The following is a 23,082-nucleotide window of genomic DNA, read 5'->3' as shown; positions in this document are numbered from 1 at the left end:
TGCTCTAGAGTAATGGGCATTTCTTGCTCCTTTAGAGCAAATTAGGAGAACAGCAGAGCATAAAAAAGCAGAAGAAAATCAACTTCCCCTCAACCCACCACCTGGTGGGAAAAGCCAGCATGGCATTGAGAAGGGTTTTTCGTTTCCGGCACCTTCCCAGAACATACCTACACGCAGCCAGCGTCTCAGATGCTCACGTTAGGGGAGTGGGGGCCCTGGAGGGTCTCAGCCACAGGACACCAGGGTCACTGTTCCCGCAGCATTTTCTGCCCATTTGGTCCCTGCCAAGCGCCACTTCCCCTCACTGTCCACACTTGCTGTCCTGAGATGGGCAGGTCCTAAGGCTTTCCCAGGCTGCCTTATCCACCGTGACCCCTCCACAGCCGCCCCAACAAATGGTGCCGGGTGCAGGGCCAAAGGGCTGGGATGAAAGACCCCTTCCCTGGGGTGTTGGCCTGACACCTCGCTGGACGGGGTGGGACCAAAGCCCCGGCAGGAAGCAATGAGGCCTGGGTCTGCTCCACACCTCGTTCTCCCACACTGTCCCGGCAACACGTCATGAGGCCCTGAACCATCTGCCCCCGACGCTGGGGCTGTGACCCTCCTCCAAGACCAGGGCATCAGCCAGCTTTGCCCACGAAGATCCTGCTGGCCCCCGGCACGGGATGTTGCCCAATTTTGCACTGGAGACGGGCCAGGGGGACTGCAGTTGTGGCTGGCCCACAGCGGAGATGCATGGGGCATCTGTGGGGTGTCAACCCCATCCCGCTGGCCAGGGACAAATGCTGGGGACAGAAGGGCCAGGCCCTAGGCCCTGGGCAGGGCGCACGGCTGCAGATGCTGTACTGGCCTTCGTGGGAAGGATTTTTTGTTCTTGTTTTTTAAAACATTTTATTTATTTCAGAGAGAGAGTCAGAGATATCGAGAGAGAGCATGAGCAGGGGGAGAAGTAGAGGCAGAGGGAGAAGCAGGCTCCCCGCCGAGCAGGGAGCCTGATACGGACTCCATCCATGACCCTGGGATCAGGACCTGAACGGAAGGCAGACACTGCACCGACTGAGCCCCCCAGGCGCTCCTTATCATTGGGTTTTAAAACCCCCCCATAGGGGCGCCTGGGTGGCACAGCGGTTAAGCGTCTGCCTTCGGCTCAGGGCGTGATCCCGGCGTTATGGGATCGAGCCCCGCATCAGGCTCCTCTGCTATGAGCCTGCTTCTTCCTCTCCCACTCCCTCTGCTTGTGTTCCCTCTCTCGCTGGCTGTCTCTATCTCTGTCGAATAAATAAATAAAATTTAAAAAATAAAAAAAATAAAAAAAAAAATAAAACCTCCCCATAGGGGCGCCTGGGGGGCTCAGTCCGTGAAGCATCTGCCTTTGGCTCGGGTCAGGATCCCAGGGTCCTGGGATTGGGCCCCACACAGGGCTCTGTGCTCAGCGGGGAGCCTGCTTCTCTCTCTGCCTCTGCTGTACCCCCCCACCCCCCAACTCCTGTGGGTGCACTCTCTCTCAAATAAATAAATAAAATTTAAAAAGCAACAATAATTCTTTTCCATCTGTGAACAGGCTCATGGCCCTCCAGTGGCCTCCACCTCTGATGTCTATGACCTGGGATGGCAGCCTTGCAGGGGCCTTGCTCCAATGCCTGCCCTGCCCCCAGGTCCAGGAAGGTCAGTTCTCACGGGCCCAGCCCTTCGCTGACCTGGCCACTGCCCATCCCCTTTGTGGGGCCGGGACAGTGTCTCCACAGAGTAGGGCATGGGCCCCCGAGGGGGTCAGGGGCCACAGGTGCTGGGGCATGCTGTGCGAGGGCCTGTGTGTGTGTGTGTGTGTGTGTGCACGTGTGTGAGCTGGGGCTCCGCAGGTGTGCCCCTCATAAGCACCAGCCCCAGAGTGGCTGAGCGTGTGTCTGCACGTGAGCCATAGTCGGAGGCGTGAACAGGAGTGCATGGGACCGGGCATTCCGCGGTGTGGACACAGGCCTGGTGTGACGGGTGTCTCAGGGTGAGTGGATGGGACTTCGCGTGTTCCCCCGGCCCCAGGAGTGTATCTGTGTGTATGGGCAGCCTGTAGGCAGGAGCCTGTGTGCATCTGGTCGGGCAGTACAGGAGCTCGTTCCTGGGGGGTTCTACGTTTGGGAATAACCACCTCCCCAAGCAGATGGGGAGCAGACAAGACTGGTTCTGAGGGCACGGGGTCAGATGGGAGCAGCCTCAGCAGCCCGGCACCCCAGGTCGGGGACCTTGGCCGCAGAGGGAGGTGTATACCTGGCAGCTGGAGCCAGACCCCCAACCTCCGGCCGGGCTGTCCTCCTGCTGCCAGGACAGGAGGGCCACGTCGACTTCCTGAGGACCTGCCCCAGACTCTCCGGGAGTAGAGCGCCCAGCTCTAGAGCTGCCGTCGTGTGGGCAGAGTGGACGAGGGGCTGACAACCCGCAGGGGCCCTGCAGCCACGGCTGGGGTGAACACCCTAAGACCCCCTGGACATCCCTGGACCCCTTGCTGGTCGCTCTGATGGCGAGGGAAGGAGGAAAGGGCAGTGGATGGAGCGAGGAGCCAGCCTTGGGCAGAAGCTCAGTGTCCAGGACGCAGCATACGTGTCAACCAGGCGTGAATGGGAGGCACTGCCTGCCCAGGTCACCCTGGCCAGGGACATATGGGAGGGTCACAGCCCTTCCCCCAGGCTCCTCGGAGGCTTGCAGGCCTGAGCCCTGGGAAGCAGCCACAAGGATGGGCAGGTGAGCTTCCTGCTGGGTGTCCCCCCACCCTGGGTTTTTGAGCTCCTGAAAGCTCCTCCCCCAACTGCACCAGCCACAGCTCCCACTGTGTGGGGACAGCGGGGCCAACAGTCCAGTCTGGGCTCTCTGAGGCTGGGCAGATGGCACCCCACGTTCCAGCTCACTTGGGTGGACTGGGGCTGACATCCAGGGAGGCCAGCCAAGTGGTGTGAGCCGTGGGGCCCAGATAGGTGGCCAAGTCCTCCTGCCCTGATTCCTGGAGCCTGACATGGGATGGTCACAGCCCCCCCCCCCTCCCCCAGTGGGGGCCAGGGAGAACTGGGGCCCTAATGTGAATTTCAGATAAAGTGTGGGATACACTTCTACGTGAGAAGGTAGCCACTCTTTTCTGAAGTTCACATTTAGCGGGAGTCTGTATTTGCTTTTGTGAAGTCCGCGCCCTAGCCTTTCCAGGCTGTTTGGAGGGAAAGAGGCCCCAGGACCTGCTCCCGTGTCAGGGAGACCCCAGTGACCCAGTGAGGGGTCAGTGCTCACTGTCCCCAGGCACAAGGGAGGCACAGCCAGGGCCCCCTAGGTCTCTCCATGAGGTGTGGGGGGCCGTAACCACTTGCCCTGGGTTAAATCAAATAGAATCTGGGCCAGAAGACGTCCTCTAGCCTTAGGCCCTGGGGGTGGGGTGGGACTGTTTTCTGCCCCCCCTTGGGCAACCTCAGCAACCCCTAGGCGGCACCCCCTCCAGGAACCCCCGCTAAGCGCACCGCCCATCCCGGGGCTCCCGGGCACCCCAGTGCAGCGGGCGCAGCGCGGCCGTTCCCAGACGGGGGAGGGGCAGCGGGCCGTGAGAACCAGCCGGCGGCTGGGCCGCGTGGGAAAGCGGGAGGAGGGGCGGGCGGGGAGGGCGGGGCGCGCCTGGGAACGGCCCCCGCCCCCGGCCGGCCTTTGAAAGGGCCACTCAGGACACCCGGCGGAGATTCAAAAGCAAACGGTTGCACGCCTGCCTTCCCGCGCCAGGACCCAGGGCGAGGGGGGCCGGGGGACCCCTCCCACCTAGGGCCGCGGGGTGGGGGGGCAATGGGGGACAGGCTAAGGGCGTTGGGGAGCAGCCTTGGTTGTCCGGCTTCCCCAGACAAGTGGAGCCAGGCCCTCAGACAGCAGGCAGTGGTCTGGGACCCCAAGCCCTGCACCCTGGGGTCTGAAACTGCCTTAAGGTCTGTGGGGCCTGTCTTTCACTCAGAGCAGCTCTGCCCCACTGTGTTCCCAGCCAAGGGAGAGAGGAGCCCCAAAGTACTCCTCCAAAGGGTGATGGTCTAGAAATTGGGCTGCGGGCCTGGAGGCCTTCCTGGAGGCAGTGACAGCCAACCTGGGGCTTGGCAGGCCAGGTGGAGAAGGTGGGAGCTCAAGTGCGGCAGGAGCTACAGTATGGTGGGGAGCCAGCGTGACTGGGGGCTGAGCACAGGGCAGGGGTCCCCTGGCCCTTCTTCCTGCTTCCTCCCAGGGCCACTGAGTCAGGCCAGGACAGGTGGTCCCTTCCACCACCACTTGTGCCTTGAAATGGGTTTTCCAAGATGGGAGGAAGAAGCAGTCCTTGCCAGAGCCTGACTCCCCCCACTTCTCCGAGAGACCCTCCACCACCCACTCCCCCACCTCCAGGGAGGAGTGCAGGGCTTGGTTACGCAGGCCCCTCTCCCTTTGTAGGGTTATTCGGAGGCCCCTCCCTATCTCTGGCTGGCCCTCGCTCATGCTGTTCCGCCCTGGATGCCCCATCTCCCCTCAGAGACCTTTGGGGTCTACACTCGTCCTGAATGTGCTCCATGCACAGGGGCTCTGCCTCAGGGCAGTGGGTGGGCAGCGAACAGGCTGCCCCGGAGCAGGGGGAAGAGGACAGGCCCCACTCCCCAGCGCCAGTAGGGGAGGGAAAAGTGGCTAGGTGCCCCGCAGCACTGGCCATCTACTGGTCCCTGCCCCATCAGGATACGGATGGAGTAGTCACTGCCTGGTGGACCGTCCCCAGACCTGATCCACAGCTGCCCATGGCCACCTTTATCTGCAGCCCCAAGGGGCTCGCTGCCCCTGGCCTTACACTCCTGAGGCCAGCCAGGCCTGTCTTGGCTCCCACATCTAGGGCTGAGTGGACCATGGTCTGACTGCCCCCTGGCTCCCGGGCCCCATTCCTGCTTTGGGGCTGGCAATTGCTCAAAAGGAAGAAGAGTGCCCACCTCCCCCCATCAGAGGCCAGCCAGGCCCCGAGGCATGGGTCAGGCCCCTGCAAGGGCCAGTGGGTCCCTGAGAAAGCAGCTGTGGGCAGTGTAGGAACACACAGGCGGGGCTGCTGCCAAGAAAACTATTTATGGACGCTGAAATTTGAATTTCATGTTTTAGCCGCAGGCTGCGGTGTGCTGACATCAGGGTGTGTGTCTCAACCTGCCACTAACCCCAACCCCGGCTATGGGGGGCCTCGTGCTACTCTCTCCCTGAGCTTCAGGGTCCCTCAGACTGTTCCGGGGCGGGGGGGGGGGTCCGCTCTGCAGCCCTGAGCCTTTCCCTGCCCAGCTGGGAGGCCTCATCAGCATCCAGTGCCCCCCACCCCATGGAAGGCCCGTCGCCAGGGGCCAGTTCTCACCAGACGCTGGCACGTGGCAGGTTGAGGGGCTGGCCTTTCAAAGGTCTGGCCAGGAGTTCTGGATACTCCATGGCTTGGGGCTTTGGGTAGTGGCACGGTGACAGCAGCCCATGGAGGCACAGAGCAGAGAGGGGGAAGGACCTTGGTCCCCAGAGACACGGCCACACTCCCAGACTTTGTGTTCTGGGTGCCAGGCCTTGTCTTACTGTCAGGGGTGTCTGGGACAGTCACCCAAGAGGACGACGCTGAGGGTGCCCACATGGCCAACTCTGCCCCGCCCAGCCTCTTCCACTCCTGACCTCAGCTGGCCAGCTCAGATGACACCCTGGCCCGGATAGCCAAACCTGTACCGTCCCGCCTGAGGTGGCCAGCGCTGGCTGGGGGAACCTCCCTGCTGTCCTTCCCCCACACTCCCAGGGGCCTGACTTGGGCCATGGTTGTGTCTGCCCAGGCGACCAACACTCCACCCGCATCGTGGGTGTCCGTGCACCTGTGGACACTGGCTGGGCACTTGTGCTCCCGTCCCCTCACACTGTAGCCAGGGCAGCAGGAAGCACCCATTTGGGTGGGTGCACCCATGCTCTCTGAATTTCAACTTTAAGCACATCAACCCCTTCTGAAAGTGGACAGGACATGTGTTCACTCTTCCATCAACATTCAGGGGGTACAGCCCGAGAAGCCCTGTCCAGAGGGGACCCCACACCGCTGATGGGAAGGCCCATGAGAAACACATGATCAATGACTGCTGGGTCCTGGGCCCCCACCACACAGACAGACATGAGAAGGAGAAAGGAGCTGTGTACCTGGGTGGGGGCCTGGCATTAGCGGGGCTGGGGACTCACACCAACCTTCCCAGGCGCTGGCCCAGAGACGCCTTGGCAGGTCTCAAGGCCACAGGCGTAGGGCTGGCCCTCAGACCTCCTCTCAGCCCAAGCCACTCCAAGGGATGACACAGCCCAGGGAAGCGTGGGCTGGGGGCAGAGGGCCTGGCGTGGACACATGACACCGGTGCCACTTGTGGGTTAGGATCTCACGTGAAGCTGGCTGCTGGACAGGCTGGCATCCAGAGACAGCCCTGCTTTAGTGTCCAGGATGCAGGTGTGGCTGTCATGCTGGCCCAGGCTCTTTCCTAAAGTGGCCGGGGTCAGATCAGGGCCACCAGAAGCTGAGGGGCCCCCAGGCCAATGGAGTCCAAGTCCTTCGTCCCCCAGGGCCATCTGGTGGGAACAGAAGCTGGGGCTCTGGCTGAGACCCATGGCTTCTCTGGAAGGGAGGGAGGGCAGAGGGGGTGGCCCCCCAAGCTGTGGGGAGAGCCTGGAGGTGGCCTCATGGGGTGATCACCCCAGGCCCACACTGCTGTCACCCCCGGGGACTGCACCAAGCTTGCTGGTTGGGCCATCACCCTGGCTAGCATCTTGAGTCGGGCGCACACTGGCCTCAGTCCCTGCCAAAACCTACTGGTGGATCCCACTGTCCTTGAGGTCTCAGGACAGCGCGGAAACCCGACGCCAGCTGCTCCCGACCCATCCTCCTCCAGAGCCCCCACAGCCGCTCCTCCTGCAGCCTCAGAGCCAGCGGGCCGGGGTCTCTCCCTGCGCAGGGTGGTGGCCACCCCTCTGCAGCCTTTGTGCCTGTGTGACCCTGGGGGCACCGAGTGTGGGAACGGGCCTGGGGGCAATAGAGCACAAAGGCTGGGGAGGGGCGGGGTCAGCGGCCGTCGCCCCTCTTCCCGTCGGTCCCGGTCTGCAGTTGGTCATCAGCATAGAGGGAGGGTCTGCAGGCCCAGGGACAGGGCCAGGCCCAGGGGCAACAGCCCTGGGCTCCAGGCGTGGGTGCCGGGGGGTCGGCTGCCCTGGAGTCCCCTCACGTCCCTAGGTCCTGGGAGCCCTCTGCTTGCCTCCCTCCCCTGCCAGACATCAGTCTGGGCTGCTGTCCACCTCTGTCCCAGGGCCCCTGCCCAGCCCTTTTGCCTCCTGGGTGCCTGTAACCCTGTAGCCCAAGGTCCGGCCTCCCCTAACTGCAGGCTTCTCTCTGGCCCAACACCCTCTCCCTCCTGGGGATCCTGCAGCCAGCACTGCCTGAGAGCTCCCCAAGGCGGGGTCACCGTCCCGCAGAGGCCTCCCCTCCCGGGTGCCCACTTCCGGAGGCCAACGTCATTGACTCCCAGGACACTCCCCCACTTCCACATGGGGGCCACAGCCTGCTCCCCACCACAGCGGAGGGGGACCAGAGGGACAGTAAAAATAGACATTACGCCTAGCCATGTCAGGGGTTCGTGCTCAGGCTTTTTTTTTTAACTCAAATTTCTTTGATAAAATATTTTCCCATGGTGGACGGCACTGGGAATGTCCTTTCGGCGGATGTTCCTGATGGCCAATCCCAGGCCCAGGTCGCCAGCTTCAGGGGTCACGATCCTGCCCACCACGTGAGACCCGCCGAATCCCTGGTGTGGGCAGGTGGGCAATCTCCCTGCCTGCCACAGGCCTCCACCACCTGGCTCTGGCCCTGGCACGGCTGTCCTCACATGCAGATGCCCCAGAAGGCAGACCCTGTGCCCTGGGCACACGCCACGTGGAACGTCAACACAGCCTGCGGTCAGGGGCTAGGCACTGGGTGAGGTGTGGCCATAGACCCCTGGCCAGGCACCTAACCCAACCTTGGGCCGGGCCTCCTCCCTCCGCATGTCCAGCCTTGTACCCTGATGCGCCCGCCCAGAGAGTGGCCAGGCTCGCTCTGGGAATGCTCTGTGTGTCCAGTGGGTTTTCCCTCTGGGAATGGCACTAAAATAGCACAAGGAAGTGAAGGAAAATGGAAAGTCAGCCTGGCAGTGGGAGGTCTCCAGGGAGGCAGCCCGCTCCAGCTGGGGCCAGGGGCGACAGAGGCTCTGAGCCATCAACCAGGGTGCTCAGGCCCACCGGAGCACGGGACAGGGCCCTGAAGGCCCAGCACTGCACAGAGGCCCTCCCTGGGTCAGTCCTGAATGTGATGCTCTCTGCTGGCCAGTGGACAGCACCTTCTGCTGCGTAGATGGGCTTATGAGCCAACAGCCCTGTGGAGCCCCACGGAGCCCCACGGAGCCAGCCTTGTCGCTGTGTTGAGCCTCAGGCTATCACCCTAGAGCGTCTGTGGGACACCTCTTCTGTGCTTCCTGGTGTTTGCCCTGGTCCACCCTGCCTGGCCCCGAGAACAGCGTCTCCCCCGGCACTGGGCTGGGAGCAGGGGTGGCCAGTGTGCAGGATGGGGCTGAGCTCCTGGGGTTCAGCTGGGAGTGCCACGGTGGATGGGCTCCGGGAGCACTTGGTGGGAACGTGGCCGGAGGCCTGCCCAGACCTGGTCCTCGCACATAACTGCCACACATCAGTGAGCCACCTGTCTCACAGTAACTGGGTATTTGGCCTGAGAACCTTGGTGGCGACCCTGGCCTCAGGCCTAGGCACTAACGCTACCAGCTCGCTGACCAGAGTACGCTCAGTCCTCGCACCCTTCCCAAGATGCCTCCCTGGTGCCCACGGCCGGGTCCAAATTTAGAAATCCTGGCTTCTCAGAGACTCCCTTCTCTGTCCACCTGGCCCTATAATGCTGGCCTTTCAGGGTCCTTATGCACATTCATGGGCCCTCCTAAACAGCTATCTGCCACCCGGGGAGGGTCCTGGGTGGACCCTCGGAGCTGAGCTCAGCTGGAGGCCACTGGCCACCCTGGGACCAGAGGGCTCCCTGGGCCCTTTCTTGACAAAGGCCCATCAGGTGTTGATACAGAGCCTTTTACCTGCGCCCCCACTTGCTGCCCACGCAGTGGCCAGCCCTTGAGTGCGGCCACACACACAGCTCTCTGCCTGGGACCCCACCCCATCCCCTCCAGCCCGGTACACCCTTTGGTACTGGGGTGGCTGCCCTCTGCTTCTTGGCCAGTGCGGCTGCATGGTCCCAAGTCGCGGACCCTATCTCTGTCTTCCTCACCAGCTGGCCTCGTGCGGGTGCACGCCTACCGCAAATACGGACAGTGCCAGGCAGGGCCCCCAGACGAGCAGTGAGCAGGGGGCTGAGGCTTCCCCTTCCCTACGCCTCGCCCCAGCCTGGATGGGCTGGTGCACCTGCCTCCAGACCAGACCCCAGGGAGCCCAGACCCACCAGCTACGGGCAAAGCCTAAAACCCAGGAACCCAGCCATAGCCCTAAATTGTATTCTGAGTCCGCTCTTGCTCATCTGCTCAGGGGCAAGCCCCCTCTCCTCTGGGCAGGCCCAGCAGCTGCTCCCAGGTCTCCCACCCCCCACCCGATGGTCACAACCCTCCGAATGTGTCCCACCTGCGGCAGCACATACATAGCACCCCCCCCCCACTGTCCCCCTATGGGCCGTCTTCTGTCCTGGGTGGCCGAGCGCCCACCTCTCCGGCCTGGGCACCGGATAGTCCCCTATCAGGGCCGGTGCAGCTCTGCCTCCCAGCCTCTGAACTGGCTCCACGAGGCCCCGCAGGCGTGCGCGCACAGCCTGCGGCCTGCCCCTCCCACCTGGCAGGGCAGGGGGGCCCTCGGCTTGCAGGCTGCCAACTGCGGGGACAGGAGGCAGAGCACGCACAGGACGGACGGGGCCAGGGAGGCCGTGGATGCTCTTCCCCGTGCAGGGGTGTGGTGGCTCAGTGCCCTCGCAGGCCTGAAGGATGTCAGGCTGCTCCCCAGCACGAGGCTTCCCGGGGCGCCAGTGGGGGTTTCCTCCCAGCTACCCAACTTCCTGTTTTCTCAAGAAAACTTAGCAGCAGAGGCTCTGAAAAGCTCATTAAAATGCCTCCCAGGCGTCCCGGACGTCCTGGGGTCTTTACAACACTTGTCGGCTTGAGCACAAAGAGAGGCAGCAGACAGGGTTCCTGTCCCCCCAGAGCTCACTGAAGGAAAAGGCCCCATGGAGCACTTCCCGCCACTGGGTCAGCCACTGTCAGTGCCGGCAGGGCAGGGGGCCCGGGGGTCTGCACAGACTGCACCTGAGGCCTGGCGGTGGGGGTCCAGGCCCTCCTCCCTCCCTCCCACTCTGCTGTGTGCACGCCCTCGGGTGCACAGTCTCCTGACTCGGCCTGTGGGTTGAGGTCCCATGTGCCTGGCGGGAGGCCACCCCTCCCCTGGCACCGTGGATATGAGGCCCACTGTCCACCGAGCAACTGGGCTTAGGGAGGTGCTCCTGACGGAGCTTTGTCGTGGCTCCAACTACAAGATATCCTGGGAACAGCCAGCACTCTGCACCAGGAGCCATGGAAGCGTGAGAGGACTGGCCCCGAGGCCCTCTCTGTCCACTGTACCCCGTGGAGGCCCCACATGGAGCACGGACATGCAGCAGCTCCCCCTCAGCCAGACGGCATGGGGCTGGAGGAACTCAATGCGCCCAGGCACCCCCTCCCTGGCCCAATCAGCAGACGGTACCCAGGCCCCAGACCCCTCTCCGATCTTAACCCTGGATATGGCTGCCCTGACCTGGCAATTTCTTCACCTAGACCTTTCTAGATGTCAGGATGGACCCAGTGGCCATCTGTGGCTGTGGACATTGCCCTCCAAAAATGGGACTCCCCCCAAGCCAGATGCAACGTCAGTGGACTAGAAGCCCTGTGGGAGGCCAGCCCTGGACACGGGAGGAAATGCCTGGATTGAACAGGTATCCCATGTGAGCTGCTCCCTTGGCCATGCCAGTCCCAGCACTCTGCCACCCCTGGCCCCAGTGGGGGTGGGAGGAAGAGGAGGAAATGCCACAAATGGGGCAGTGGCGGCTGCTGCTTGCAGGAGCACAGACCCCAAGGCACATGGCCTCTGTTGTCCTGCCATCAGCCAGAGACGTGCTGGTCTTGCCCATCACGGAAGTGGCTTCCTGACAGCCGGGGGCTCACACATCAGCCCAAGGCAGGCCTGGACACATGGGACCCACCTGGCAGCGGCTGAAGATGTCTGCATGGGTGACACGCACGTTGAAATGCTTGAGCACGGCTTTCGCCTGCTGCTGGGCTTTGAGGGAGCAGTCCACCGAGAGGCAGCGCCCAGCCCCGACCTGGGCCCGGAGCTGCACAGAAGTGTGGCTGCTGAGCTGCAGCCATGGAACCCAAACCTCTCCAGGCCCGCCTCCCCTCCCCCCGCTCCGGGGCCAAGAGCCCGCCCTCAGCCCACCCAGGGTGGGACAGCAGTGTTGGGTCAGCCCCCACTCCCATCAGCCCCATGGTAAGACCCCAGGGTGGGGGTGGCCCAAGGGCCGGGCTGAGGCTCCCTTGGAAAGGTGAGGGGCCCTCACCTTGTGGTACGGCAGCCCTGATGTCAAGATGATCCTTCCCTCCTGCCTGGCAACCTGTGCAGGACGCAGATGGACAGGTGAGGGGCACACCGGTGCCGGCGCCAGGGCCGCTTCTGCCCCCATCTTCCCTGGGCGCCTCCCTGTCCCCCAGGGCTGCCTCTGTCTGGGGCCTGGGCAGCCAGTAGCGTCCCGCAGCCGGAGTCCTGGGCATTGCCTTGTGGTAGAGATTTGGTCTTAGAATCTGATGGACATTTTACATAATTGCAAACAAAACTAAAATTTAAAAAGCAATGTCTAAAAATCCAAAGAAGATGGAACAGATGAACGGCACAGAAAGGTGTTCTAAGTGACACGAAAGCCCAGTGCGTTGGATGCACATCTCCGGGGAGCTCCACCACAGACCAGAAACGGAGGACAAGTCTACTGCTGGTGAGAGCACCAGCGTCGCCCCTCGGGAACATTCACGTGTCAACTGTGACTACAACAGATGCGTCATGCAGTGTTGGGCCGGCTTCAGTGGACAGAGGGGTGTGAAGGAAAATGAAGGACATTACAGCACGGCTTCAGGCCCGAATAGAAAGCTTCACTGTGCATTTCTTATACACACATACTGAGAAGTATTTCACCACTCCGGCTACCATCAAGGCCTAGAACTAAGAACCAACCCTACAGCCAGGAGCAGCCTGTGCCCAGACTTGGTTTCCCCATGGGTGGAAAGGCGATCAGGGCTTTTTTGAGACATAGCTGATTCCAGGTCTGAGGCAGAAAATTCACACAACGAAGCTGGGCATCTCGTCGCGTCGGAAAACGAAGACGCTCTCAAAGCCCACAGGTGTCCTAGCCAAGGGCTCAGGGTGCCGTGAAAGCGCCCAAACACCGTGGTGCCTCCCGATGGGGCGACAGCAGCAGCGTACAGAAACGCCAGGCATGGCTCTCGCAATGTGTTCGGCACGTTTCTAAACAATCGTTACTTATCTCTGGAGAACACAAGAGGCCACCCAAAAGCGTAAGGGCTAAAATGATAAAAATCTTAAAAGAAAACACGGTGGGGGAAATGTCATGGCATTGGACTGGGCAGTGATTTCTTGGATATGGCACCCAAACACAGACAACAAAATTAAAAATAGAAAAATTGGGCTTCATGAAAATCATAAACTCTTGTACATCAGAGGGCACCATCAAGACAGTGAGAAGACAGCCCACAGAGTGAGTGAGAATATTTGCAAATTGTGTGTCTGTTCAGGGATTAATATCCAGAATATATAAAGAACTCCTACACCCCGACAACAAAAAAGCAAATAGCCCAATCAAATATGGGCAAGGGACTTAAATAGATGTTTCTCTGAAGACGACGTACGCATGGCCAACAAGCACAGAAGAAGTGCTCAACATCACTCATTATTAGAGAAAGACAAATCAAAAACACAATGAGATACAAATTCACTAGGATGGCTTTTTTTTTTTTTTTAAAGGAAAATAAGTGTTGGTAAGGATGTAGAGAAATTGGAGCCCTCGTGCATTGCTGGTTGTAATAAAATGGTATATTCACGGTGGAAAACAGTATGGCAGTTTCTCAAAAAGTTAAACACAGAATGACCATATGATCCGGCAGTTCTACTGCTAGGTCTATGTCCAAAAGAACTGAAAGCAGAAACTTAAACAGACACCTGTATACCAAGGTGCATAGTAGCATTATTCGCAATAGCCAAAAGGTGGAAAGAACCCAGGTGTTCCAGGTGTTCATCAACAGATGAATGGGTAAACACCCCCCTCCAACACACACACACTAGAATCTATTCAGCTTTAAAAAGGAAGGAAATTCGGACACATGCCACAACGTGGACGAACTCTGAAGACATCATGCTGAGTGCAACAATCTAGACACAAAGACAAAGAGCCTGTGATCCCATACATGTGAGGTATCTAGAGAAGTCAAATCCATAGAGACAGGAAGTAGAATGGTGGATGCCAGGGGTGGGGGTGGGGGATGCAGAATGATGGTTTAGGGTGGACAAAGCCTTTGTTTGGGATGATGAAAAAGTTTTGGAACCCATAGTGGGTACACAACACTGTGAGTACCCTTAATGTTATTAAACTGCATACTTAAATATGGCTAAAATGATCAATATTTTGTATATTTTACTACAAAAAGTAAGAAAAAAAGCAATAAAGCAAGTGGTTACTTTGTAGTGATAACAAATATACATCTATGTGACGAATAAAAAACCAAAAAAACCAAAACAAAAACAAACAAACACAACTGAAGCAAATGTGAGGAAAGAACCAAATGAACGGACAGTCAAGAGAAAATACGACTAGCTACGCAGAAGTGACCAAGGAATGATGGCAAATGTCTCAACAGCAATGATGGACACCAAAAAACAAGGCATTACTTTCAAAGTTTTGTCAAACTACAATTATAAATCCAGAAACATTCTCTTTCAGAAGAGAAAAGACATAGAGGTTTTCCAGGGAAAAACAGCCCCAATGAAAGGATGTAGCAAAAGACATTCTTTTAGCAAGAAAGAGCTTGCTTTTTCCTGGAGCAAGGTCTGTTGCGCATATGCGCATCCACACATCATGAATTCTAAAAACCATCAAGTACATAAAACAAATACGATAATGTCTAATTTGTAGAATTAAGAAAAACCACATTATGTTAAAATACTGGAAAATACTAGTAGGTAAGTTGGAAAAGGAATAAGAAAGCTGACTTGTTCTAAGATCCCTGTATTAACTTTAACTTCAGACAATGTTAACCCAAATATAAATGTTAAAAATTCATAGATAATTTCTAAAAGAACGGAAATAGAACTTATAACTTCCAAGTTAATAGAGAGAAAAATAGAAAAAGGATAAAAAAGCTAAAAGAATGTTAAGAAACAAAGGGAAAAAATAACAGAAAAAGTAGGACCAAGAGAAAACCCAAGTCAGGGTAGTACAAATGAACCCAAAGTACATCAGCAGTTACATTAAGTGTAAACAGACTAAACTAATAATTTGAAAAGCAAAGATTGTCAGACTAGACATTTTTTTACATTCAGCTAAAAGCAGCTTATAAGAAATACATCTAATATATAAGAGTAAAGGCAGGTTGAAGGTAAAAAGGCAAGCGATGATATACAAACCCTAACCAAAGAATGTTGGAGAAATGATATGAATATTTGTTAAAGCAGACTTCATGGCAAAGAGCATTATTAGAGTCAAAGAGGTTTACCTCATAATTGTAAAATATTTCACTTAACAGGAAGATATAAGGATTCTAAAAAATATATATGCATATGCACCTAATAACACAATTTAAAAACATATAAAGCAAATTCTGACACAACTACAAGATGAACCCACCATCTTCAGGAAACTTCAGCCCAGAGAATTAAGCAGGAAAATAATCAAACAAGATACAGATGATTTGAGCAACACATTAATTAAGCTTGATCTACTGTGTGTGTGTGTGAGAGAGAGAGAGATGGAAATGAGCATAACTGGAGAATATGTATCCTTTTAAAACCCATGTGGAACATTTATAAAAAGGGTCATCTACTTGGCTATGAAGCAAGTCTTCACAAATAGCGAAATCGGTAGTGTATAGACTATGCTCCTTGACTACTATACAGTTAGGTAGAAACCCATTTGTAGAAAGGTAACTAAAAAGCTCCAAAACTCCAAGCCTTCTGAAACTGAAAAACAGCCTTCTAAGGAACTCTTAAGTCAAGTAACTAATTATAATGGGCACTCAAAAATTGTGAGAACTATAAAATAATAAAAGTATCACACATTAAAACTGATGGAATGCAGTGAAAACAGTACTTCAAGAAAAAATTTATGATCTTGAATGTTTACATTATAAAATTTAAAAGGCTAAAAATTAAGGAGCTAAGCACTCCCCTTGGAAATAACCCCAAGAAAGCAAAAGGAAGGAAACAATAAAGATAAGAATAGAAATTAATGAGATAGAAAACAAAAATGCAATAGGATCAACAAACCAAATACTAGTAATTTGAGAAGACTTGTTAAATAGACAAATCTCTGCAAGATCAAGAAAAAAGCAGCAGCACAAGTGTGCACCAGTGAGGCTGGAAGTGTGAACAAACTACAGACATGGTGGGACTTGCACAAGGAGTACCAACAAGTGTATGTATCTGGAATGTTGGGCGGGATGGACACGTTCCAGAGAAAGACAGAAGTTACCCAAAGTGAGTCACAAAGACGCAGACAACTAAATACTCCTACAATTATTAAATGAAAAAGAATCATCAGTAGACCCTCCCTCCCCTAAAACGTCAGGCCAGGAAGCCTTGCAGAAAGCCCACATTTGAGAAGATAGTTCAAATATTACTCAAAGTTGCAGAAAGACGAAAAGCTCCTCAACTTCTTCACGAGGAAGCCCGGGTAATGAGAAAGAACAGTTCGACGTCAGACATGCTCCTCGAGGGCCATCCAAACGTCCCAAACAAGAACTTCAAACCAAAGCAATGTCAGAAAAGGGTCACATGCTTGACCAAGATGGGTTCAACCCAGGAGTGCAAGGTTGGTCCCAGATGAAAAATGTCCCCCACCCCATTGAGACAGTAAAGGGAACAAGCCTCTGTGGTTATCTCAGTAGCCGCGAAGATCGATGGCAGGACGGCTTCCTTGGCCGGCCCGGCCCTGCAGCGGCTGCCTTGCTTCGGCCCAAGGACACATGGCGAGGATGGCACCCCCACCGCTCCTGGGTGACCATCTTGGAGGTCTGAGTGACAGGAAAAGGGAAAAACCAGAAACTGGAAGGTCTGGGAAGGAAGGGAGAAGAGCGTCACTGTTTGTGGGCGGTACGTCCACGAGGAGAGCCCCGAGGAGCTGACAGCCTGTTCGGCAGAACGGAGGACACTTTCCTCAGGTTTCTGGGTGTGACATCAACTGTTAGGGCAAGTCCCTGGGTGAGCTCTGGCCAACAAGGCACAGGGGCTTGTGGAGAAGGTCGCTGCCCGTGTCTGAAGCACATGGGAGAAGAGGCAGGCAAACACTCACGGGCAGAAGACTGGATATTATCAACATGCCACTTCCTCCCACCCGATTCACGGTCAACGCCGTTCTGAGCAAAGCCTTACTGACGCTGCTTCTACAGGACAGGCCAAAGGGTCGCCCCGCTGGATGCCAAGAGGGAGAGTAAAGCCAGAGGGGAGACCAGGAAAGACTCGGGGAGACATGTGTCGAGGGTCCCCAAACCACCCCCAGGTCCACTGACTGGCCAGAAGGACCCAGCACAGAGACATGCTCACGGCAAAGATTCTTCATGGGGAAAGGATACGGAGCAAAATCAGCACGTGGAAAAGGCATGTGGGCAAGACGCAGGGGCACGAGGAGCCCCCAGGGGAGCTGTGCTGCAAGGACAGGTGGCGGGGAGCGCCATCTCTCCGGAGGTCTGCACCTGGCCTGGGCACACAGGCACCCCTGCCTGGCACGCACCAGGACTGCTGACTCCCAGACAGAAACCCTGTGCGCATGACTTGGGTGCGTGAGCCACCGCCACCAGCCAGGGGCCGGCCTCGCGGGCAGGCCTCTGGCCAAGGACTGCGTCGGGCTTGCTCAGTAACTTCCTCACAAAGCACCGTACAGGACCAAAGGCAGCAGCAGCCAATGAACATAGGAAAAGATGCTCAACGTTGTCGATAACCAGAGGAAGGGGAATTAAAATACATGAAATATGATCTCACGCCGACAGGCCTAGCAAGGTGGGCAGGTTGGCACCAGTGGTGAACGTGATTTGTCATTCCGCCGTCCACAGCGGGAGAGCCCGGGCCGCGTGCGGAGGCTGCTCTTGGGGCAGATACAGAAGCTCTCCAGTCCCTTACGCGACTGCGAGTGGGAAATGCGGCGCCCACGCCCGTTCCTTCCTTTGCCACTTTGCCTGGCACAGAGCAGCCAGCTGATCCCACATCCTTGTTACTTGGACGAAAATGTCCTGAGGTAGCAGACGCACGTTCACCCGGAATCTCTCCTTCCACGGGTACTGGACCGTGGGCATCCGAGGGCAGGCCACAGACTACTGGTGACCTCTCCCCCGTGGGAGACGGTGCTTTTCAATCTCATCAGACTGGAGGACCAAGCCAGAGATCCCAGACCCCAGCCAGAGAACTCATCCCGAAGGCCGTCCTCGGCAACCTCTTCTGGCCCCGCTGCAGCGAGGTCACCCAGGGAAGCAGCACCCGTCCGAGGTGTAAGCGAGGAGCTGGCCAGGCGCACCAGAAGTCCGCTGGGCAGCCCATTGGGCAGATCATGAGCCGTGAGAACGCTATGGGCTGGACTTTCTCCGCCAGTTCTGGCTTCTGCTGAGGGACTGAGGGCCTGGGCTTGGTGGAGACCCTCAGGGCCCTCCCTAACCTTTTGTAAACTCATACTCTGGCCTCTGTGTAGCTGTCACACCCAGCCTCCTCCAGCCACGCTGCTGAAATCAAGCTCTTGGTTTAAGCGTCTTTCACCATCCCACCACACTGAGAATCCCCCCATCGCCTGACGAGACCCCCCCCCCCCCCCGCTGACCCCTGTCCTCTCCCGCTTGACCCCAGGTGCGGAGGCCTCCTCAGTTCTGGGCAGTCTGCCCAGCAAGCACCCCACGCCGCCCCACTGTGCTCTCTGAGCACTCGCCTCCCTGCAGGGAGCACACGCCCGGTGTCCCGGGGCCCTCAGCAGCCGAGCGTCCTTTCTTCTCAAGAACATGTGTGTTAACATGCACGAGATGGAAGGTAGAGAAGGTGGAACCTTCTTCTGTACCACCCGCTTTGTTTGTTTGTTTGTTTTAGAGACAGAGCTGTGTGCATGGGGAGGGGGCAGGGCAGAGGAAGAGAGAGTCCTAAGCAGGTTCCACTCGGTGCCAAGTCAGACGTGGGGCTGGACCTCCCAACCCTGAGATCCTGACCTGAGCCAAACTCAGGTCAGACGCATAACCGACTGAGCCACCCTGGGCAACCTGTTTTTGTACAAAACACACAGTTCGTCGACTCAGGAGTTTTGATGGGGACACATGATCTGGAAAGGTCCACAGAGGAGGACGCCAAACAGCCAAAGGGCTGACGGAGCTCCCACTGCTGGACGGTGCCCGAGGGCCCTGCGCCAGGAGGACACACACCTGCTCGCCCGTCCAGAGTGTCTACACCAGCAAACGGGGGGAGCGGCGTGAAGCCTCCCACTCTGGAGACATGTACTGAACACGCAGAATTCCTTAAAAGTTTGGATCAAAAGGCCTACTAGAACCAAGTTTGAAGGGATTCTGGAAACTATGGCTGACATCAGTCCATGACGTAGGTCCAAGAAACCACAGGGAGGGTCCGGGTCTGGCTCACGCCTCCCCCGACGTGCGGCCCCAAGAATGGCCACCCACCAACGCCGCTTCCCGGGCCCCCGGGCACTGTGAGGTCCGTGTGTTTTTGTCCTGTGTGGTTTGGCTGCACTTTCCAGACCCTGCCTCTGTCTCATACCTTCAACGCCTCCCACTCACAGTCCTCCAAGGCCGGCCAGGCTTCTCTCGGGATGCCCCCAACCCCCCGAGCCTCCAGCCGCTCTTGCTTTCAGAGCTTCCGTGTCTGCAGCCATCTGCTACAAGCCCAGATACTGCTCTGCGGGAGGCTGGTCCCACTGGCTCCACAGGCTCCCTGCTCAGGGCTCACGCCAAAATGTGGGCACTGGCGGCTGTGCTGTGGGAAGAACCCACTTCCAGGCTCACAAGGTGCTGGCAGGATCCAGGCCCCTGCTTGATGTGCGGCCTCAGGCAGCACCCGCACACCGGCTCCCTCCTGTGCTTTGAAGCCAACTCCTGCCTTCTGTTTCTGCTCGAAAGGCTCATGGGATGACACTGGGCCCACCTGGGTCATTTGAAATAATCTATTTTAAGGTCAATAGATGAGTAAATTATATCTTTAAATCCCATTTGTCATGCAATGTAAAAAGTCACAGGTGCAACACGTTGGGGTAAGGAGCAGGGGAGCCAAAGCCTGCCCCTCATTTGCTGGGGACCCTGTGCACTCTTGGGGGCCAGTGCGAAGGCAGCTCCTCCCTGGCTCCTGAATTCCTTGACCGAAGAGGCCTGGTCTGGAGTCCCCAAGCAGCCAGGCTGGCCACCTTAGTCTCAGCACCCCCCCCCCCCAGGCTAAAAACAGCCTTGGTTGGGAAACAGGTGTTTTGTACAGGGACAGTGGCCAGGGCCAACCTTGGCACAACCACCTGCTCTCCTGGACGCCAGGACCAGGCCTCTGGGAGAGGCGGCTCACGAGGGGCCAGAGATGGGGGAGAGAGCCAACATCCTGTCATGAATGCCAGGGGCCGCCACAGGAAGTGGAGCTCCAACCGGGCAAGGCCTGTTCTCTCCCAGCTCTGCCCCTCCCTCCTGCAGCCTCGGCACAGGGGGTGGGGGAGCGGGGGGGCAGGCAGCACAGGGCAGGTCCCCTCTATTCTTCTGGCTTCAGCTTCCTCATTAGTGGGGGGTGGCACGAAGAATACCCACCCACATGTGCTGGAGGGATCGGGAAGCCTGGGCCCCGTGCACACGGTGCAGGGAGCTGGGGCGGCTTCTTGCCGCAGGCCCTGGCCAACAGACAAACCCCACTGCTCCGCAGTCTTGGGGCCGCGGCCAGCCAGCTGGTGAGCTGGGGGACCCTTTCTCAGAAGAATGTTTGCAACTGCATAAAAGAAACCACATATTAACAATAAAGATGACAGGTCTCATTCACAGCAGCGTCACTGGAAACAGCCCAGGTGACGCTTCATCGCGGTGCGGGGCGGGGGGGCACTGCTGCGGTCCACCCGTGACCGGAACACTACTGGCTCACCAAAGGGAGGGAAGCCCTAACACACCACGACGACGATGAACCCGGAAAGCAGGCGCCCAGTGCACGTGGCCAGCCGTCCAGGACAGAGCCCCGATGTGGACAGAGCCCCGACCGCCAGGGGCCGGGGCACGGGCGGCAACGGCGACGTCCTCGGACGGCTGTGGTTGTGGTCGCACAGCACTGTGAGTGTAGGAAAGCCAGTGAACGGTACACTTGGGCGGGTGAGTTGTGTGTGGTTCTGTGTCCATGTGCCTGTGGGGGAGCGACCCACCCACATTCAAAACCCCTGAATTCTGAGACCCCCCACTCAGATTTTCTCCGTGGCCCCGGGGGCTGGTGTCCCCACAGGCAGGGCCCTGCCGCGGCCGTGAGCAGAGCCTCTTTCTGCACAGTGTCTCCAGGGCCCACAGGACAAGGGGCTGAGGGTGGGGGCAGGCCAAAGGAGCCGAGAGGGTTCCCGGCGGCAGGCCCCAGGTGCCGGGCAGCCATAAACATCTCTGTCCTTGGACCCAGGGGAGCCCCGTCCTCTGCCCCGGCAACCTCAGACATGGCCCTGCAACCAAAGGACAGGGACCCAGAAGGCCCCGAGCCCCCGGTGGGTGGGCACAAAGCCCCAGCACACTCACCTCAGCCGCCCTGCGGTGGTCCTCGCCGGCACCCAGCACGAGCACATCCGCGCCCACACAGCGGAGGCTCCGTGCCAGCCCTTGCAACATGTTGTCACACACCACGCGGAAGGCCCTGGCCGGGACCTCGGGGGCGGCGTCCTCGTTCTCTGCCACAGGCACCTGCAACAAGGCTTGGCTCAGCAGCACGCGGCCCCCTCGCCCCCAAACTGGACTTGATGGGGAGTGAGAGCCCTGAGGGCCGAACTTGAAAAAGAATCAGGAGCAGTATGTGCTCGACATGGAAAACGGCAGGAAACAGACTAACGAAGTGACACACGGTCACTCACACTGGGGCTAAGCAGGGTCTCCACACATGGGGGTGGGGGGTGGGGTCTGTGCACAGGGAGTGGGGCAAGGCGCCCAGGGGCCACATGGTTCATGACAGATACTGCCCTGGACCTCGGTGGGAGCATGTCAGGCCTGGTGTCAGCAGAGGGCTGGGGACTCACGCTCCTCCAGGACACTAACCTGTGGCCCTGCTTCCCTTCTCTCCAGGCGGAGGGACCCAGGCCCTCTTGGAAGCTGCTGACCACCCCAGCCCGGGCCTCGTCCCTTGTAAGGTCCTAGTTTTAAGGACAGTGATCCTCCTTCCTGAGGACTGGAGTGAAGGGACCCTGAGGGGCTTCACTCACCTGCCAAGCCAAGGCTGAGGCCTCCTGCAGGCCGGGCAGCTCCTGAGCCCCTGATCTCTCGCTGCACCCTGGCCTCAGGCTCCGGGCCAGGTCCTCAGGCAGGGAGAAGCTGGCAGGTTCCCTGCACAGAGCCTGGTACACCCCCAGCAGGCAGTAGGCGTCGGCAGCTGGGGGGGGCATGGGTCAGCCTCAGCCTCCAGGGTGGGGGCACGGGAGATGTGGGGCACGGGGGTGTGGGGGAAGGGAGGGGGTGCACACCTGCGTAGACCAGCTGCCCCTCGCTCAGCGGCCGCCGGTCCCAGTTAGAGAGCTGCTGTGACTTGTCCAGGGGCTTGCCCAGCACCTGCTGCACCAGGAGGCTGAGGCCCCGCAGCCCCCTGGCCTCACCCCTGCCTAGAGCTGGCTTGTCCACTGCCCGCATCTGCAGAGACAGAGCCCCTTAGGGGGAGGGGCCTGCCCTGGAGAAAGGGTGGCCACCACTCACGCCATCACTGTCTCACATGGGGGCCCTGCCCTGGGGAAGGCCCTTCACCCTCCACAGCCACCTGTGCACAGGAAGAGGGGCACAGATGGCCTAGGCAGGCAGGGGCGGGGGGACTCAGGGTCACGGTGACCTGCCCACAGGTCAGCTCTGGGGCTAGCATCTTAGCCCCTAGAGGTGTGTTCTGAGAACTCAGAGGGACCCAAAGCAGGGCTGGTTCTGGGGAAAGTGTGGGGACACACGGTGACACTCCCTCCCTGGGGGGGTCCTAGTGACCTGAGCAACCCAGAGGTGCTCTGAGGCTATGAGCACATCCTGACCCATAGACATCAGCCAGTCTTTGGTGAAGACCCCTGGCTGGCAGGGGGCATCACTGTGCTGGCGGCTCAGCAGAGAAGGGAGGGTCCCTATCCCCGACCCTGTTCCTCTCGAGCTGACCTGCCTGTGCACCTGCAGCAGGTCTAGACTGCCCCGCAGCTGCTTCTCCACGTGAGCCAGCTCAGGGCAGGAAGCACCCAGGCTCCGAAGGTCCCCTGCCATCCCATAACCTGCAGGGAGGGCCATCAGCGTGACAGGCACTTGAGGAAGGGGCCCTGGCCTCGCCCCAGCACCCTCCCCCTGGGTGGGCAGGGGCTTTGCTCACCCAACTTAGTGATGGAGGGGTCCGAGAGCAGCTGGGACACCATCCTGGAGAAGGCCTGGGACACTTGCCCTCCTGCTGGCCGTGAGAGCACAGGCACGTCCAGCAGGAACACACGGCCCTCCACCGCCACTTGCATGATGGATGCCTGGGGCCGGCCCCCTGTGCCAAACGAGGGTCGCCACTCCAGGTCCACACCGACCACCTGGCCGGGCTGTAGAGAGCTGGGATGAGCAGGGGAGG

General features: G+C 58.4%; 1 protein-coding gene across 6 annotated transcripts in view; it reads right to left on the bottom strand.

Moving 5' to 3' along the window:
- Nucleotides 1-23,082, bottom strand: part of EXD3 (exonuclease 3'-5' domain containing 3) — an 83,968-nt gene that overhangs the window by 10,497 nt on the left and 50,389 nt on the right. For 3 of the 6 annotated variants that reach the window (XR_015727247.1, XM_087869155.1, XM_045803708.2), the window contains exons 14-20: nucleotides 22,843-23,053; nucleotides 22,638-22,747; nucleotides 21,977-22,139; nucleotides 21,719-21,885; nucleotides 21,045-21,206; nucleotides 11,615-11,668; nucleotides 11,258-11,389 (exon numbers count right to left, since the gene is read on the bottom strand). Coding sequence is in view for 5 of the 6 variants with exons in the window: in XM_087869155.1 (XP_087725281.1) it covers nucleotides 11,258-11,389; nucleotides 11,615-11,668; nucleotides 21,045-21,206; nucleotides 21,719-21,885; nucleotides 21,977-22,139; nucleotides 22,638-22,747; nucleotides 22,843-23,053 (999 nt within the window). In the remaining variant the exon portion in view is untranslated. Of the gene's footprint in view, nucleotides 1-7,618; nucleotides 8,134-11,257; nucleotides 11,390-11,614; nucleotides 11,669-19,460; nucleotides 20,671-21,044; nucleotides 21,207-21,718; nucleotides 21,886-21,976; nucleotides 22,140-22,637; nucleotides 22,748-22,842; nucleotides 23,054-23,082 lie in introns of those variants that run through there. The other 3 variants (XM_045803709.2, XM_045803710.2, XM_045803711.2) reach the window with 3 other exon arrangements.

The sequence above is a fragment of the Ursus americanus genome, chromosome 18 (assembly GCF_024610735.1).
Source record: "Ursus americanus isolate L20-20 chromosome 18, mUrsAme1.1.p, whole genome shotgun sequence".
NCBI classification, from domain to species: domain Eukaryota; kingdom Metazoa; phylum Chordata; class Mammalia; order Carnivora; family Ursidae; genus Ursus; species Ursus americanus.
This window is presented reverse-complemented; position numbering and strand designations above follow the sequence as displayed.